The 17,812-nt window shown below is 35.0% G+C and overlaps 1 protein-coding gene across 4 annotated transcripts in view; it reads right to left on the bottom strand.

Annotated features, from left to right (window-relative positions):
- Positions 1–17,812, bottom strand: part of LOC143246405 (putative chitinase 10) — a 39,916-nt gene that overhangs the window by 2,396 nt on the left and 19,708 nt on the right. For 2 of the 4 annotated variants that reach the window (XM_076493053.1, XM_076493051.1), the window contains exons 2-3: positions 12,571–12,751; positions 9,873–10,108 (exon numbers count right to left, since the gene is read on the bottom strand). In XM_076493053.1, the coding sequence (XP_076349168.1) occupies positions 9,873–9,984 (112 nt within the window). In that variant the 5' untranslated portion in view covers positions 9,985–10,108; positions 12,571–12,751. Of the gene's footprint in view, positions 1–9,872; positions 10,109–12,570; positions 13,220–17,812 lie in introns of those variants that run through there. The other 2 variants (XM_076493050.1, XM_076493054.1) reach the window with 2 other exon arrangements.

Here is a 17,812-nt window from a genome sequence, read left to right as displayed (position 1 = left end):
GTTTTATCCTTTAGAGGGGGATATAGTTCACTTGTCTTGAATGGAATTTTAATGTTAGAGTGTTTTACTACAGAATGTACTATTAGTACTTTCTTACCTATAATTGCATAATTTTGAAACGCAAATAAAAACTGTTTTATTGGAAAATTCATGATACATCGGTAATGTTGTATTTTAATTTTATATCATATCCTGATATAACTTTAGTACGTTTTAAACTTTACCTACAGATGTCGCGACCAACTTATATAGTGTGTGTGTGTTTTTTTTCTTATACCAAATTCACATAAGGTTACCTGCTGAACCCACCGAAGGGAATCGAACTTCTGATTTTAGCGTTGTACATACGTAGACTTACCACTGTACTAGCAGGGGGGCGATTTATATAGGAATAATAAATTTGTTTAAACGCAAAGCTATACAATGGGCAATCTATGCTGTGCTCACCGCGGGTATCGAAACCAGGTTTATAACAATACAAGTTCTTGAACTTTCTGTGCCACTGCGGACGAGAGCAAATGATAGATATTTATAGTTTTATTGCTAAACAATATAAAAGAAGATTTGTTAAAAGATATGCGTAAATTATTTTTAAAAATTCTTAACAAATATAGTTTTCTTTCGAGGATCAGTAATATTAACTGGTAAATAATAATAATTTGACATATTTTATTAAAAAAATTAGTTGTGTAAACAATGTTAGCTAATTATTAGAAAAAATAATAATACTAGAAACCTGAATTTTATTTATAAAAGTTTGTTTATTTTATAATTTTCGTGCTAAACTATCCACAACTGTTTAAGATAGTAAACTACTGAGAAGACAACTGGTCAAGACTACTCGCTATCAACTCTTGTCTGACCGACCTATGTAGTTTGATCGTCACCCATGGCTCTAAAGTGGAGTATTTAAGCCAAACGGTACATAGTCATAACCTTTCATATTCATAATCCGGGTAATTAGAAAATCAAATATCATATTACTTATAGAGCATGACAATATCTAAATAAATGTTGTCGGTGTTAGACTTGAGCTAATATTAGTTTAACATTGCCTGAAAGGGAGATTCCACTGTTTGTTAGAACTTAATGCTCTTGGTGTTAGACTTGAGCTAATATTAGTTTAACATTGCCTGAAAGGGAGATTCCACTGTTTGTTAGAACTTAATGCTCTTGGTGTTAGACTTGAGCTAATATTAGTTTAACATTGCCTGAAAGGGAGATTCCACAGTTTAGAACTTAATACTACTGGTTTTAAACTTTGGTTGCTATTACTTTGTAAACGAGAACTTTGAAGCCTTGGTCCTTGGTACCTCTTGCAGTGTGTAAGTATTAGCATTTAAACATTTGGCTTCCTGGTGGATCAGCTGTAGGTCTGAGGGCTTGCATTGTTTGTTTGCTGTTAAGAATAAAACTACAGAACGGACTATCCGTACTGTGCCCACCATGAGTATCGAAACTCGGATTTTAGCATCACAAGCTTTCATATTTACCGCTGAGACATTATGAGGCCTCAGAGCTTATGGCGCTTAAATTCGGATTTTGATACCAGCAGCTGCTACAGCACACATAGCTTATTCTACAACTTTTTGTTTAATTACAAACAAACAAACTTATTTTTTAAAATAAAAATATTCCTCTTTGTCCCGCTTTCGGGATATTAAAAATCTTTAATTGTTCAGAAAAACCACAACAAAAAAACACAACGTGTCAGCACACAGCTATAAATAACATTGCGTTATGTTTTGTTTCTTAGCTGTAATAAATTTCATATTTGTATTATATTAGCCTAATGTTCTTGAAAGTTTAAAAAATTGTGCGTTATAGTGATACTTTAAAAAAGAAAATAATTTGTATGTATTGAGCTAAATATTGTGCTTTGTATTACAGGTGAAACGCCTTAACACGCTTGGCCATGCCGGGCCAAACTGTTTGTAAGACAAATAATAAAAATAAAGATATATGTTTCACACAGTTGTTGGAATAAAGTTTTAGAACATGAAAAGTCTTTGTTTGTCCTCTCTCACCGAAAATGCTAGTTTCTTCAGCCGCGAGGGCGTTATAATATAACGGTGAATCCTACTTTTGTAAATTGGGGACGGCTAACTCAGATAGATAGCGAGTAGCTTTGAACGAAATTCAACAAATAAACATGTTTGGTTGTTGTTTATTCTGTGGCTATTTCAGGGATCAAACCTTGAAATTGAGCGTTAAATACTCTCAGCTTATAGTTGAGCCATCTGGATGGCGCATAAAAAAAAAGAGTCGGAAAGTCAATTCTGGACCTCCTGAATGAGTTAACTGCGCAAGAGCAGAAATATAAATAATAATAACGAGGGGAATAGCATATTAAAGTGTTATTAACAAAATGAAGTTTCTAACCCTAACCCTCTCGGAAATTCTAATGTCAACAAGTATAAAAATAGAACAACATAAGCTGATTTTCACCTGTGAATGTGGCCCGGCATGGGTTAAGGCGTTCAACTCGTAATCAGAAGGTCACCGGTTCGAATTCCCGTTGCACCAAACATGCTTGCCATTTTAGCCGTGGGGGCGTTATAATGTAACGGTCAATCCCACTATTCGTTGGTAAAAGGGTAGCCCAAGAGTTGGCGGTGGGTGGTGATGACTAGCTGCCTTCCCTCTAGTCTTACACTACTAAATTAGGGATGGCTAGCGCAGATAGCCCTTGAGTAGCTTTGCGCGAAATTAAAAAAAATTAAAACATAGAGTTCAAAGACAAGAATACTCGAAAATAAGATCTCTCGAGAACAGAATGAATTATTAATTAGGAAGAAAATAAATGCTTTCTAACTTTTAATCAACACCGTAAAAAGTTTATTATGATAAACTTTAAACTTTAATTTTATTTTTACAAAGTTAATGTTATTCTTTAGCTTTATTTTAGTTAAAATCGTATTAAAAGTAAACGCAATGGCACAAGTTTGTCTGCTTTAGAATGTTACAAATGGGCAATGTTTTCGCAACTGCGTCTGATTTTGAACTGAAAGATAAGTGATTAACAGCATCGATCGCTAATTTTTGTTCTTCTAACGTCTGATCGAAGATTGGGATTTGGCTGTAAGTCTTATAGTGAATTCGCGACTTCAAAGTACGAAGCAGGTTTTTGCGGCAATAGGACACGAACCTCGAACTCTCGGATTTACAGACTGTAAAAATAATTGCCAGAAGTCACGTTTCTACTTTCTTGTTTCTCGAGGTTTCAGCGGTAAACTTAAAAAATTATAACAGTAAAATTCAGAGATCAGTCCACAAATAGCTCGTTGTGCAGCTTTTTGTTATTTAACGACTAACAAATTCTGCTCTTTATACCAAACCCATCTACGTTAAGGGGAAAAACACTTGTAGTTATTTTTTTTAAAAAGGCTAAAATCATTTAACTAGAGTTCCAACATATACCGTAGGGTATTATAGTGATAATATTTCATACAAAATATGACATTTAAGCTGGAAAGGGAGAAACATAAATCCCACGTCACAGCAGTATTATTCAAGGAATGCAGTCTGAAAGATTTTGAAATAATTTCAAGGTTACAACCACCAAGAACAAATAAACTTTGACAAACAGAGAATTAGCAAAACCAATACTTTCTCAACATAAATAGGGCCCGGCATGGCCAAGCGCGTAAGGCGCGCGACTCGTAATTTCGAGGGTCGCGGGTTCGCGCCCGCGTCGCGCCAAACATGCTCGCCCTCCCAGCCGTGGGGGCGTTATAATGTGACGGTCAATCCCACTTCTCGTTGGTAAAAGAGTAGCCCAAGAGTTGGCGGTGGGTGGTGATGACTAGCTGCCTTCCCTCTAGTCTTACACTGCTAAATTAGGGACGGCTAGCACAGATAGCCCTCGAGTAGCTTTGTGCGAAATTCCAAAACAAACAAACAATCTCAACATAAAAGCATAAATGCGAGGATTTTCATGGCTCGTCCATAAAAAAAACAAACAAACAAAACTGAATAAGTATGACATCATTGAAAAATGTACAGAATATTTTATTGAAACATTATATATATAAAAAAATGGAAGTGTGGCTGTGAAGTCACGTATTATTTTTTAAAAAACTGAATGAAAACATATCTCTCCGTTTGACTATTTGGAATGTTTAATAATATTTTAATTTAGTATTTTTGTTCAGGCAACGGTATAATTATTGATTTTATTGCGTGCAGCTTGATGTTACTTATTTGCCTCTCTTATAGCAAAGCCAAATCAGGTTACCTCCTATGACCACCGAGGAGAATTGAGCCCCTTAATTTTAGCGTCGTAAATCCGTAGACTTACCGCTTTCCCATCGGGAAACGCCTAGCTTTTACAAATTTAGAAGAGCACATTACTAAAACGCGTCTCTTTGTCTGTCCATTCATCTATCCAGTTTCAAAGGGTAAATATGGTCAACTAATTTTGTTTCTGTTCTTAAAACGGGCCTGGCATGGCCAAGCGCGTAAGGCGTGCGACTCGTAATCTGAGGGTCGCGGGTTCGCGCCCGCGTCGCGCTAAACATGCTCGCCCTCCCAGCCGTGGGGGTGTATAATGTGACGGTCAATCCCACTATTCGTTGGTAAAAGAGTAGCCCAAGAGTTGGCGGTGGGTGGTGATGACTAGCTGCCTTCCCTCTAGTCTTACACTGCTAAATTAGGGACGGCTAGCACAGATAGCCCTCGAGTAGCTTTGTGCGAAATTCCAAAACAAACAAACAAGCTCTTAAAACATGTACGTTGTCCTTTGGCTATCTGTGCTAGCCGTCCCTAATTTAGCAGTGTAAGACTAGAGGGAACAGTCAACCACCACCACAAACTCTTGGGCTAGCTGTTTTTACCAACAAATTACAGGTCGAACGTCTTAACCCACTTCAAATGCCGGGCCAGTTGAAAAAAAAAAAAGACATCTACATGCAAACATGAAACAAAACAACAGATAGCAATTGAATGTCATGAACATCCGACAAAACAGCTCAGATAAGTCACGGTACTAGCGTCGCTTTAAAAAATAAGTTATGGTACTTAGTACCGCTGAGTATCATCAGAATTTAATCTCTAGCTTTGTGCGAGTTTTTTTTTTCTTTTTAAATTTTTTCGCAATACAAGAGAAAAGCAATGTTCGCATTACCGTTTTATTTTCGAACTAAACACTAGAGGTAAGGCACTTAATGAACAGCACCAGTTGCCAAATTTTGGGCTACTCTTATCCAATGGTATGATTGGATCGCCGCTATTATAAAGCACCTAAGGGGCCACATAACCAATTGCGGGTGTGTTTTCGCGGTTAAGGCACGCAAACTATGAACCCTCAGATTCTTAGTACGAGTAACTGTTAGGCCACACTTAGCTCGGTGCTACTTGAAAACATAAATCATATTCCAATATTAAGTGATGTCAAATGTTCAAGCTAGAGTTTCCTGTTTTATATGGCTTACTTTTTCTTACTTACCAATTCATAAAAAATAATAAGAAATGTTCAGCTGGGAGGTATCGAATGAGGAGTTTTCTAAACTTATTCCAGCTAAGCTTATTTTTTAAGCCTATTTTGCTCTATGGTGCCCAAACAGGCAATATTTACTTAAAATGTTTGTTTGATTAATTTATTCAAACAAAGCAAAACATAAAAGAAACATCGAAGTTTCTGTTTACCACTACAACGTTGATGATTTATGAAATTTTAGTATTAAGTTAACAGTTTTAGTAGACATTTTTGTTTCAAGAATTTAGCCGAAAATTGAAGGTTTGTCTTGAATATAAATCTTGATGAAACAAAATGCAAAACATGCTTTGTGTTCCTTTAGCTTGTTGAAACACAATGTAACGATGTGCTTTGTGCTTATCCATTAGCTTACTGAAACACGATTTCGTATCATGCTTTCTGTTTATTTATTGACTTGCTGAAACACAGCCTGATAAACATGATCTGTGTTTATCTATTTGCTTGCTGAAGCACATTGTAACAACATGAGGGCTATCGGTGCGTAACCGTTCATTCTTGTAAAGTAATAGACTAAAAGGATGGTGATTCAACACCCACTGCCAACTCCTGGATTGTTCTGAAGTGAAATCATCAAGAAGCAAAAGATATTTAGATAACAATAACTAAAAACAAGACAATTCTTGATGTCTCGTTAGCTCTTTGTCATTTTAGAATGTTGTAGCAAATTGTACGTTTTCCTATGATGGAGATACCGATTTTAGTAGTTTGTCTTGATTTGCAAACATCTAACTCCATAAAACAAAGTACTTTGAATTACAGTATTATTATGATGTTTTATAATAAGACATTTCATTTAGCTATACGAGAAATGTTATCATTCTTTCATCACTGTCCATTGGAGCGAATTGTTAAACAGATAACGTTTCCATATCATCGGAGGAAGAGGTCCATAATGAACCTGACCCTCCGAGGTCGCGCACAACGACCGAATATCGATACACTCAGCCCATTTTACTGCTTTAATCTCAGAAATCTGCTAAAAGGAACTTCTACACAAGAAAGGTTCTACGTTTTTAAATCGTAACTATTTTTCATATTTATTCATTAATATCTAGTCAATTAATTCTGTATTGATATATTAAAAATATATCGTCTATACATAATGCCTAAGAAAAACGTATAAAAGTGCCACAGATAATGGGTTAGAATACTTTTCCTATTTTTTGTTAGGAACAAAGGCATTTTAATGGTCTTTTTTTCTTCGGATTCTGTTAACCATTTTTACTACTCACAATCTCCAATCCTTTATTCGAATCTGGTTAGAAATAATCTATAATTTTTTGGTACTTTTGTACCTCTCCTTATACGGGTATTCTTAGAGAATGTGCATTTTTTTGCGTGTTGTAATTGTCAAAGTTTCTTTTCATCAAAGTCACGAGTTTTAGAAGATAATACCTCCTTATCCGTTTATCCTTATTGCAGCTAATTAAATTTTCCCATCGTAGCGTGATGATAACCAGTTTCATCATTGTTAGTATTAACTTTTCACTTATTCACATATCATTGGTTCAAGGAAAGCACGCAAGGCAATTTACAATACGTGGAAACTTCCATAATAGTCTCTACAGGTGGTCAAAATTTGTTTAACGTTTTTTTCCAGACGTTGACCTTATGTAGCCAGTATGTGTTCGTCAAAAATTATATTTTGTCTCAATGCTAAATTTGATTGCACAAAATTACATCTTTGAATAATAAATCATGATTGATAAGACTGATCAGAGTAAGTCATTTTCGTATTGATTGTATGCTCTTAGTCAAAGATATCTGATTTGGATTCACCCACCCTCGTTTTCTTATAGAACCATTTTTCTCTCTATTGATGATGTATAAGCACTTTAAAAAACGTCTGGTCTTAAAGATAAATGTCTCTTTGTTTGTAGTTAAGCACAAAGCTAGACAACGGGCTATCTGTGTTGTGCCCACCACGAGCATCGAAACCCGATTTCTAGCGTTACAAGTCCGTAAACTTTCCACTCTGCCACTGAGGATGAAAGAAATTAACATGCTCGTTTCCATTAACGAAGTTCTGAGTCACTCTGATCGTCGATTAACTATTTTTTCATGTTTACAGTTCAACTGAAGTTGAGTTTTAAATACATTTAAAACAATAATATTGTACACAACGGGCTATGTGTGAACTGCCCACCGCAGATATTGAACCCCGTTTTTTTTTTTATCGTTATGGGCCTTCACAGTTGTTGCTGAGTCAAATTTGGAAAACTTAAGACTTAGATTGTTATTGCGGTCAGTTATGAACCATCCGCTAGTTTTTATTAGAAGGTTGACACAATAGATTGTGAATAACGCTCAACAGTCAAATACATGCAGTTTCAGACGGAAGTGGTCTAATATTTTACACGTAAAATAAGTAAAAATTATACTGTTTTCTGTGAAGATAAAACTGTAACTTGTGAGTGTGTGAGAAATAATTATGTTTACCTATGCAATCAGTATTTAACAAACATATTATGTAGGTCTATGTACGTTATTGACAATTAAATAGAAAAATACACACAAAACTTGTGATCATAGATTTACTTAATTGGAAATAATGCGTCTAAAGTTTCTTATCCACAGAGGTTGTGTCAACGTTGCCTATAAGACAAGAAGTTTTGAAAATATCCATGCATATATAATTTTAAAAAATGGAGTTTATGTCTTAAATACAACATTATTTGGTCCCGGGTGTGATTGGGAGAAAGCCGAAGGCTGCTCGGAGGGTCACTTGTTTTAATAACACTATCGAAAGTTATTGAAACTTTCTTTACGAACCCATCTTATGAAAAACGATTACAATCACATAAGATACTAGCTGACGTATCCGTTCTGCGCTACGGAGAAGACACAGGGAGTCAAAGCCAATTTTTTTTTCACTCCTCGGGGGTCTTAAGAGTACATGTTATATTTGGTGACAGTCGTTCCACCCATTTGATAATTACAAACGGAGACACACACACGCACGATTTTCTATGTTTGAAAATTTTTACTTTTTCTCTTGTTCCTGGGCAGAAAGTTTTATTTCCCAATTGCTTATGCCTAAAGTAAACGGAAAAGACCTATTTTTCTCTTCAAACTTTGCTTTTGTGACCTGGGAGCATATAACGAAAACATGATAGGAGACTATATCTGTAGGCTGATACGTGAAAGTGATTTATATTAAAGTCGTAAATCTCGAAAAGTACCCACTTCTAAACATTTTAGCTCATTTTTTGTATAACTCTAGTATAAATACATGTACATCTTGACTCATATGTTGTTTTATTCAGACCTCATGTGAATGAAAACGTGCAAATTTGCCCGTTTTTATGGGCAACATTTCATTATCCAGGTCACAAAAGCAAAGTTTGAAGGGAATAATGGTAATTTTCTGTACTTTTACAACATAAGCAATTAAGAAGTAACACATACTATCCAGGAACAAGATTTGTGTTACATATTGTAATGGTTTTCATAGCAATTTCTCTCTGTGTGAAATGAAAGCAATTTTAAATACGTTTAGCGTATTTACATTATTCTTGGATTATTTTGCATACCATTTACTAAACATTAGTATGTTAAAATATACATGTTAAATTACGTGCATACCAAATCCCATTGTAAAACAAATATTTTTTATGGTTATGGTGAAGATGTGATATATGCGTAGGGGAACGTTGGAAATAACTTAAAATTGTATACTGCTAACTTTTCTAGTTACATTATAGTATTATTTTATACTAGAATAAAACATTATATCAAAAAATAAGTGTAAATATAAAGGATGAAAAAGAACTTATGTCGCGATCGCCAGTTTTGTGTTTGAACCTTTATCAAAGTATCTCAAAAAGAACTTGAAGGACCTTTACTAAAACTATAAGCATTAGGAAGACCTGTTTTGAATATTTAGGGAAGTATTTAGAAGCCCCGTGCCAAAACTATAAGGAAGCATTCAGAGAACCTGTACCAAAACCAAAGGAAACATTCGGAAGACCCGTACCAAAACTGTAAGAAAATATTTGAAAGGCCTCTATTAAACTTATAAGAAGACATTTTGAAGTTCCAGTTGAAAACTATAGGGAAAAATTTAGACCGGTTTCAGAACTATAATGAAACATTTGGAAGAACTGTACCGAAATATAGGGAAATATTTTGGAAGACCTGTATCGAAACTGCAAGGAAGCATTTGTTAGGCCTGCAGCAAAACTATAAGGGAGTATTTAAGAGGCCTTTATTAAAACTATAAAGAAAAGGAGTAGAAGGTCTGTTCCATTTTCTAACGAATCATCATGGAAACCTGTTCCAAAACTATAAAGGAGGTATTTGGAAGCGCTGTACCAAAACTAAAACCTTGTTTTAACTGAAGCGACCTCTGTGTAATATACAGACCAATACTTACCTGCGATGCTCAAACTTTCCACAAGAACGTTTCGCCTCCGAGGCAACGTTTCAAGAACGAGTACACATATTCCGACGAGGAACATCCGAGTAATGGGCTTCAGTGTTCTCATATCTTTCTTATAGTAAACACCGTATGACACTGGGACAATGATGGAGTCTCTAGTGCTTAATACAGGGTACTGTCACTAGTTCTGTAAACTGTGCTGTTACAGACGACGTAGACTGTTCTTTAGCCTTTAGAAAAAAAACAACTCGCTATATTTGTGTAAAAGATTGAAAGATATCACTGTATTATTAAGGAGGAATAAACAGTTAATTTGTGTATTTCGCCACAACTACATAAATGTAACTAGACAGCTGAACTTAACTTTGTGGTGGATTAAATAATTAACATTAAACACAAAAAAATACTTTTAGTTTTATTCAAGAAGTAATATCAATGACTAAACAACAAATACGTAGAACCACCAGCATAAGATTATTTTAACCTTTGTGACCAATAACTTTGTATCCTTTTATTTCTTTTCGCATATCTTGTATTAAATATATAAGTATTTGTACCCTAGAACTTAAAACGCAAGAAACTTTATGATGTATGAACATGTGTGGTATTTTGATAAATTAGTACAAAACACTACATAAACATAAACATATATTTATTTATATATATTGAGAACCACTACTTTTACAATAAGTTACATGTGTCTTGATATATAGGATTCTTAAGTTAAATCTAAATTAATTAAGCGTTATCAAAGACATTAGCATTCACAAGCTAAAATCTCTTTGTTTTTCAAAGTGAATGATTATTTCAATTGGCTATAGCGTTGATCTAATCAAGAACGAAACGTAATTTAACTTTTCAACCGCTAGTTTTGATTGCTTGTTTAGTTGATTGGAATTAAGCACAAAAGTACCAATGGGCTACGTGTGCTCTGCCCGTCACGGGTATTAAAACTCGATTCCTAGCGGTGTCAGTCCGCAGACATGCTGCTGTGCCACGGTGGAAGGGAGGAACTAACAGCTAGTTACTATGTTGAAAATGTTATTAACTTTCAACCAAAAGGTAACTGTACTGTTAAAACATTTGTTGAGCTTTTAAATAAAGGTTAATAGGGGTAAACAGGGTAGTAGTGATTCCGTAGAGGATGTACTGAAGATATAATATATTATGAAAGGAGAAAAAAACTTTTACCAAACAGGAATGAATTTGAAGTTAATCGCTTTGTACTTGAAGAAGTGTTATTTATTGTAGGGCATGTAATCATAGGCAGAATTACTGTTTCTGTGGTGAGGGCAAGAGGCGGTTGTCAAACCTTGTTTTTTTCTGTGGGATATAGTATACATATAACATTCTCAGTAATTGAGACAGGCTTTATTTGCTACCTTACATCTTAGTTCCAATCCCCGCCTATGTATTTAATTATAAACTGGTATGAAACAACAGATGGGGTAGTTTACCGCATGGAATAAAAACAAATTAATTTCGTACATATACAACACTAAACTACACCTCAGAGAAAGAAGAAATATTGCAGAATTTCCACGAATTATTTTATTTGTTCGAACTTGTATTATTGAACGCAATGAAAGTAAACTATTTATTTATGAGTGTGTACTTAATTCTTTAGATTTTGATTTGGTTTGTTTTGAATTTCGCGCAAAGCTACACGAGGGCTATCTGCGTTAGCCGTCCCTAATTTAGCAGTATAAGACTAGAGGGAAGGCAGCTAGTCATCACCACCCACAGCCAACTGTTGGGCTACTCTTTTATCAACGAATAGTGGGATTGACCGTCACATTATAACGTCCCCACGGCTAAAAGGGAAGATTGATAACATAAGTAAGTTTAAATATTTTAAATAAAGTCTAATTCTAAATAGAATTATCATTATCATTCATACAACAAACTGTTAATCATTCTGACATTTGCTACAGGGCCTAGCATGGCCAGGTGGTTAAAGCACTCGACTTGTAATCTGAGGGATGAAAATTCGAATCCTAGTCACACCACATATGTTCGCCCTTTCAGCCGTTATAATGTGACAGTCAATCCCGCTATTCTTTGGTAAAAGAGTAGCGCAAGAGTTGGCGGTGGGTGGTGATGAGTAGCTGCCTTCCCTCTAGTCTTACACTGATAAATTAGGAAGGCTAACGCAGATAGGCCTCGTGTAGCTTTGCGCGAAATTGAAAAAAAAGTTGCAATAGTAATTTTAAAATAAATTACATTAAACTACTTCCTAATTGTTTAAAAAACTACAATACTGGAGAGATATTTATATATTCTAACATATGATAATAACGTATTATACGTGAAGTCTATGCTATTCTTATGAATGACTTAAGCATACTACTGCCTGCAAGTTTCATGAATATATATATTTATAGAAATCACTTTTAAACTGTTTTTTTTTACTCAGACACGTAAGACATGATACAGTGAAGGGTTCTGGAAGGATTACTCAGACATGCGCACATAATTGATACTATTTAATACCGAAAATAAGTATGTCGGTGTAGTTTTGTACGTCAAAGCATTTTAACTTAACACACCGCAAGCTGTTTTTATATTACCAACAAAATTTATAAAGGAACGAATAAACAAGATAACTCGTAAAACGAAAGCCAAGTTTTTACGGCACATGAAATATATGCACATGTATATTGTCTTGCGATAAAAAAAAAGTCACTTTTACCTGAAACTGAGGCTCTCTGTTCTAGTTTCTAGAACATCAACATCCGGGCAGAAAGGTACCTTTTCCACAACATTCACCATCGCTTTCCACAGGCGCCAAGCTCAACGAACCTCTTTCTGTACTTGCTTGGCGACTTCCACTTAAAAGTTTCTATATGCTAAGAGTGTCCGTTACAGCGCCACTGGAAGACAACATCAATAATTGATGTTCTTACACTATCTTCACTCTAATCCGTCAGAGGTCAGTTAAATATGATGTCACGTGAGATAAAACGAAATTAATTTTAAATGGTCCGTTTCAATCCTCTCATAACCCCTTTCGAAGGCGAAACGTGTAAAACAATTTAACTTTTTCTTGTTGTTCATAGATAGACAAGGCTATAAATCTTAACTATTAGCATAGATGGTTAATTAACTTAATTGTTGTTGTTTTCTAATTTATGCAGAAGAAACTATGAAGGGAACGATAAGCTGGTATCCATGGAAAATTTACGATGAAAGATGAAGAGATTATGGTTGTATACGCTTTGCGGAATTTACCGAGACTAGATGACTTGGATCATTTTTAAGGCTTAGATTTTATTCAAAAACCATTAACATAACCCCTACTCTCGTGCAGTCGAGCTTCTGTTCTGTGCTGATTATGGGAAAGTTTCATTTTTGGGTGTGTAGAACATGGAATTCGTGCAATCTGGCTTACTTGGTAAGAAGAGATAGGAATGATATGCTAAGAATATTATTTGGTGGCATCTTCTCAATTAATTCCATCTTTGAAAGCCCGAGGTGTTTTATAAGAAAACCTGTTAGATAAATTGTGTGGGATAAAAATATTATAGCTTCTAGCAGTTGATTGTATTTATGCTCTAGTTGCATGTTACATAAAGTCGAACTGAGAGTTACGGATTAACTAGAAAATGACGTCCATTTTAAAAAGGGAACTAGAAACCTCTTCCCCTTGTTGCAAGATGTGTAGTTGAACTCATCACTTTCATCTGGCAAAACTCTCGAAAGGTCGTTTACATCATCACCTCCCTTCCCCAATCAGTTTCTTCCTATGTTTGATACAAATATAAACAAGTTGTTTCACACGGGTTCTGTAGTTTACGTGAAGCATAACCTCTTACGTCTAGTTTTACGTCAGATTGATACATGTTAAGTATTCTAGGTTCACACATGTGCTGGTCATGTAAGTACCAAACCGGATTTTTGCTCGCAGTTTTAGACTGATTTTAAAATTTTGTCACACGAACAGATCATTGTAATGCTAGAAGCTACTTATTATGTTACAGAATAAACAAGTGCACAGTTTCTTTTATCTGAATATCTTTTTACATGAATGTCAACATTAACTTCGTCACATTCCAGTTCATTTGGCTCAACATGACAGAAACTGATGAGTTAAGAATTTAGTTAAAGGTCATTCAAAAATGATATATGTTTATTTATCTTAAACTTCTAACTGGATGGTTTCTACCTACAGATTTTATTACGTTCTAACTACTTTTACTTGTAGTTTTATAAAAATTTCAACTACGGATTAAATCGTTTCCTTTAACACAAATATGATCGCAAGTTTAACACATTAAAAATAGTTAAAAATATAACATTAATGGTAATAATAATTTTAATTTCTCGCAAAGCTACACGAGGGTTATCTGTGCTAGCCGTCCCTAATTTAACAGTGAAGATTTGAGGTTCGAAGGCAGCTAGTTATTACCACCCATTGCCAACTTTTGGGCTACTCTTTTACCAACGAATAGTGGGATTGACTGTTACATATAACGGTTGAAAAGGCGAGCATATTTGGTGTGATGGGGATTCAAACTCGCGACCCTATGATAGCGAATCGAACATCTTAACCACCTGGCCATGCTGGACCAATTTGTAATGGATCTACAGCATTCAAAGGTACGATTTTTTAAAATTAGACAATGTTAAAAAATTCTAATCTCATTTAGTAACATGATACATTTCATACGCAATGCCTTAGCTTCATAACAACCTACCTATCTAGCGATAGAAAAAAAACTTTACTAAAGCTATATTCGACTTATAGTCCAACATTGTTCAGGCATAACGTTATAATTGATCATTACCATGCTGGGTTAATGATAACACTAGAGTGTGTGTGTTTTTCTTATAGCAAAGCCACATCGGGCTATCTGCTCAGCCCACCAAGGGGAATCGAACCCCTGATTGTAGCGTTGTAAATCCGGAGACATACCGCTGTACCAGCGGGGGGTAATAACACTAGAAAGATAACCTTCTTATCTATATAATTTGAAGCACAAAGCTCTAGCTTAAGAATAGTTTATCTCGGACTTATGCAGCAATAGAAAAAAACAACAATCCTTTAATTTACCAACCAGGGATTAATTTCTATTTTCAACTGAGAGATTCGATGAAACTTACGCAGTATGTGATCTTTTATCTTCCTTGACCTAAATCTTATTCCTTTACTGATGTTATATGAATCTTCCCATGACTGATTATTTATGTTTTCATTAGTTTTATGTTCGTAAACACAAAATCAGGCTTTTAACCACACGGAAACTTTAATTTCAATAGATTTTTGCCGGGAAAAGTTATTCCGCGAAAACTTCAAGTAGTTCTTAACCTAAACAAGTTTGTAGAGTGTGCTTGTTTTAACTCATATAAGCGTTATATAAACTTTTATTTCTTCTTGTTTATCACTCTGTAAGCATGACGTGCACGCTTATTAATTTATTTTTTCTTCAAAATGACGCCCGTTTGATTTATTTCTACCTGTTTTTTATTTCTTTACGCTACTCATATTATGTCAAAAATCTTATCTACAGTTTTCTTTAAAAATATCGTAATGGCTTTTTTTTTTTCTCTCTATCTGTTGTTTTTGCTAAATATTCCATAACTACGGCCTCGTACTTTCAGTGATGCCTCTTCAGTGGCGCAGCTGTATGTCTGCGGATGTGCAACGTACAAACCGGCTTTCGATACTCGTGGTGGTCAGAGCGCCGATATCCCATCGCGTAGCTTAGTGCTTAACTTCAAAGAAACAAATCTTCCGTAATAATTTTGTAACTACTTATCTGATGGAAATTCAAAGCCTATTGCTGTGCTTAATATACATTCTCGTATTACACTTTTTTAATGCATTTCAAATCTATGTCTTTCACGAACTGTGGTTTTGCTTCTTTTATTCGTATACCACCTATTCACCGATTACTTTCGTGGTGTTTTACTAATATCATGTGACTTAGTATTACTTCTGCTGCTGCTACCTGTTTCATTTTGGGCGACGAAAGTTTTATAAGCCAGAATATAAAACATGCAATGACAAATAACATTATGTAACAAAATTTTTACATTTTCTTGTTCCAGGGCAGAAAGTGTTATTTCCCAATTGCTTATGCCTAAAGTAAATGGAAAAGACCTATTTTTCTCTTCAAAGGTTGCTTTTGTGATCTGGTAGCGTATAACGAAAATATGATGGGAAACTATATTTGGGGGCTGATAGGTGAAAGTGGTTTACATTACAGTCGCAAATCACGAAAAACTACTCACTTCTAAACATTTTTGTCCATTTTTGTATAACTTTAGTATAAATACATGTAAATCTTGATTCATATGTTGTTTTATTCGGACCTTATGTAAATGAAAATGTGCAAATTTGCCCGTTTTTACATATAAAATAGGTTAATTTTTAAATTGCGTTATCCAGGTCACAAAAACAAAGTTTGAAGGGAATAATGGACATTTTCTGTACTTTTACAACATTAGCAATTAAGAAATAACACGTACTATCCAGGAACAAAATTTGTGTTACACAGTGTTATCATTCAGGATTTTTGGCCCGCCGCTAGTACAGCGGTATGTCTCCGGATTTACAACGCTAAAATCAGGGGTTCGATTCCCCTCACTGGGCTGAGCAGATAGCCCTTTGTGGCTTTGCTATACAAAAAATACACACACACACACACAGGATTTTTGTTGTAACTTACCGTATAACTCAATTCTAGACGAAAGCGTTTCATATTAGGTATTGTCTCTATTTTGCAAACTATGTACACGGTTAAAGTATAACTTCTTTTTAGAAAATATAGTGCTGATATCTTACATCAGTGGTTCTCAACCAGAGGTGCGAGATAGCGTTCCAGGGGGTGCGAGATAACATTTGTTTTGGCCACCTTCACCTTTATTGTTAAACAAATAATTACTGTGAGGGGTGCGAGAACATATTAAAATTTTTTAGGGGTGCGGGGCATAAAAAAGGTTGGGAACCACTGTCTTACATAATTCCACTAAAATACAAGTCATGTTTTAGTCTTTTTGCCATATAGGTTGTTATATTCAAGCTATTGATTTCTACTCTGTCATTGGGTATTCGTCTATTTCCTGTCTTCTCCTTGAATGATACCTATCTTGGAATGTTCTTTCCTAATCTCCAGTTTCGCCTTATCCTGTTGTGGTTGTGTTTCAGATACTGAGGTCTTCTCCCAGTTTACACATGTTCAGATGATTTGTACAAATCGTTAATTCTGCTCGAGTTTTACCCTCAAAGTTTCGTACACTTTTCTGAAGAGAAAGGAGTCTAAACGTGGTCTCGTGCATATCACGGGGAATTGAACCCCGGAGCTTAGCACTGTATTCTCATAAACGTACCACTGTAACACCAGGGAACTAAGAATAGTAACGGGAAAATTTAACTGAATAGTTTACGCCTTTTACTGTACTCGTAAACCTCGATAAAACTTATCATGAAAAAAACCAAAACCCAAAACAACTGAAGATTTCAAACAGTTATAATTTGACACAAAAACAATTTCAGAAACTAAAAAAACATCAAAGGAAACTATATAAAGTCACACCTTTGTGGTTTGCTACTTTTTAAACCTCGTTTTCGTTCACCCTGTCGAAACTTCCAGATAGCAACTATGTTGACAAACCACAAGTTGCTGTTGAAACCACTCTTTTTCACTCAGTACTGACGTGTATAGATTAGAATTTGTTTTCATTCAATCGTTTTTAGCTGTTGGCTTTATCTAGTTTCAAAGTTAGGTCTATTTAACAATTATTTAAACAGCATTTTGTGACACTATAAAAGGATGGAAATGAAGGGCCGTAGTAATCAGACATCTACGAATGAGGAAAATCACGTGAAAGACAAGACATAGATCCTTATATCAACAAGGGATTATAGTTTCCTAGCAGATAAAAACAAGTAATAATAAAAACACTTTGTAAATGTAAAATGATGTAGGGAT

This window comes from Tachypleus tridentatus, chromosome 3, assembly GCF_004210375.1.
Source record: "Tachypleus tridentatus isolate NWPU-2018 chromosome 3, ASM421037v1, whole genome shotgun sequence".
NCBI classification, from domain to species: Eukaryota; Metazoa; Arthropoda; class Merostomata; order Xiphosura; family Limulidae; genus Tachypleus; species Tachypleus tridentatus.
This window is presented reverse-complemented; position numbering and strand designations above follow the sequence as displayed.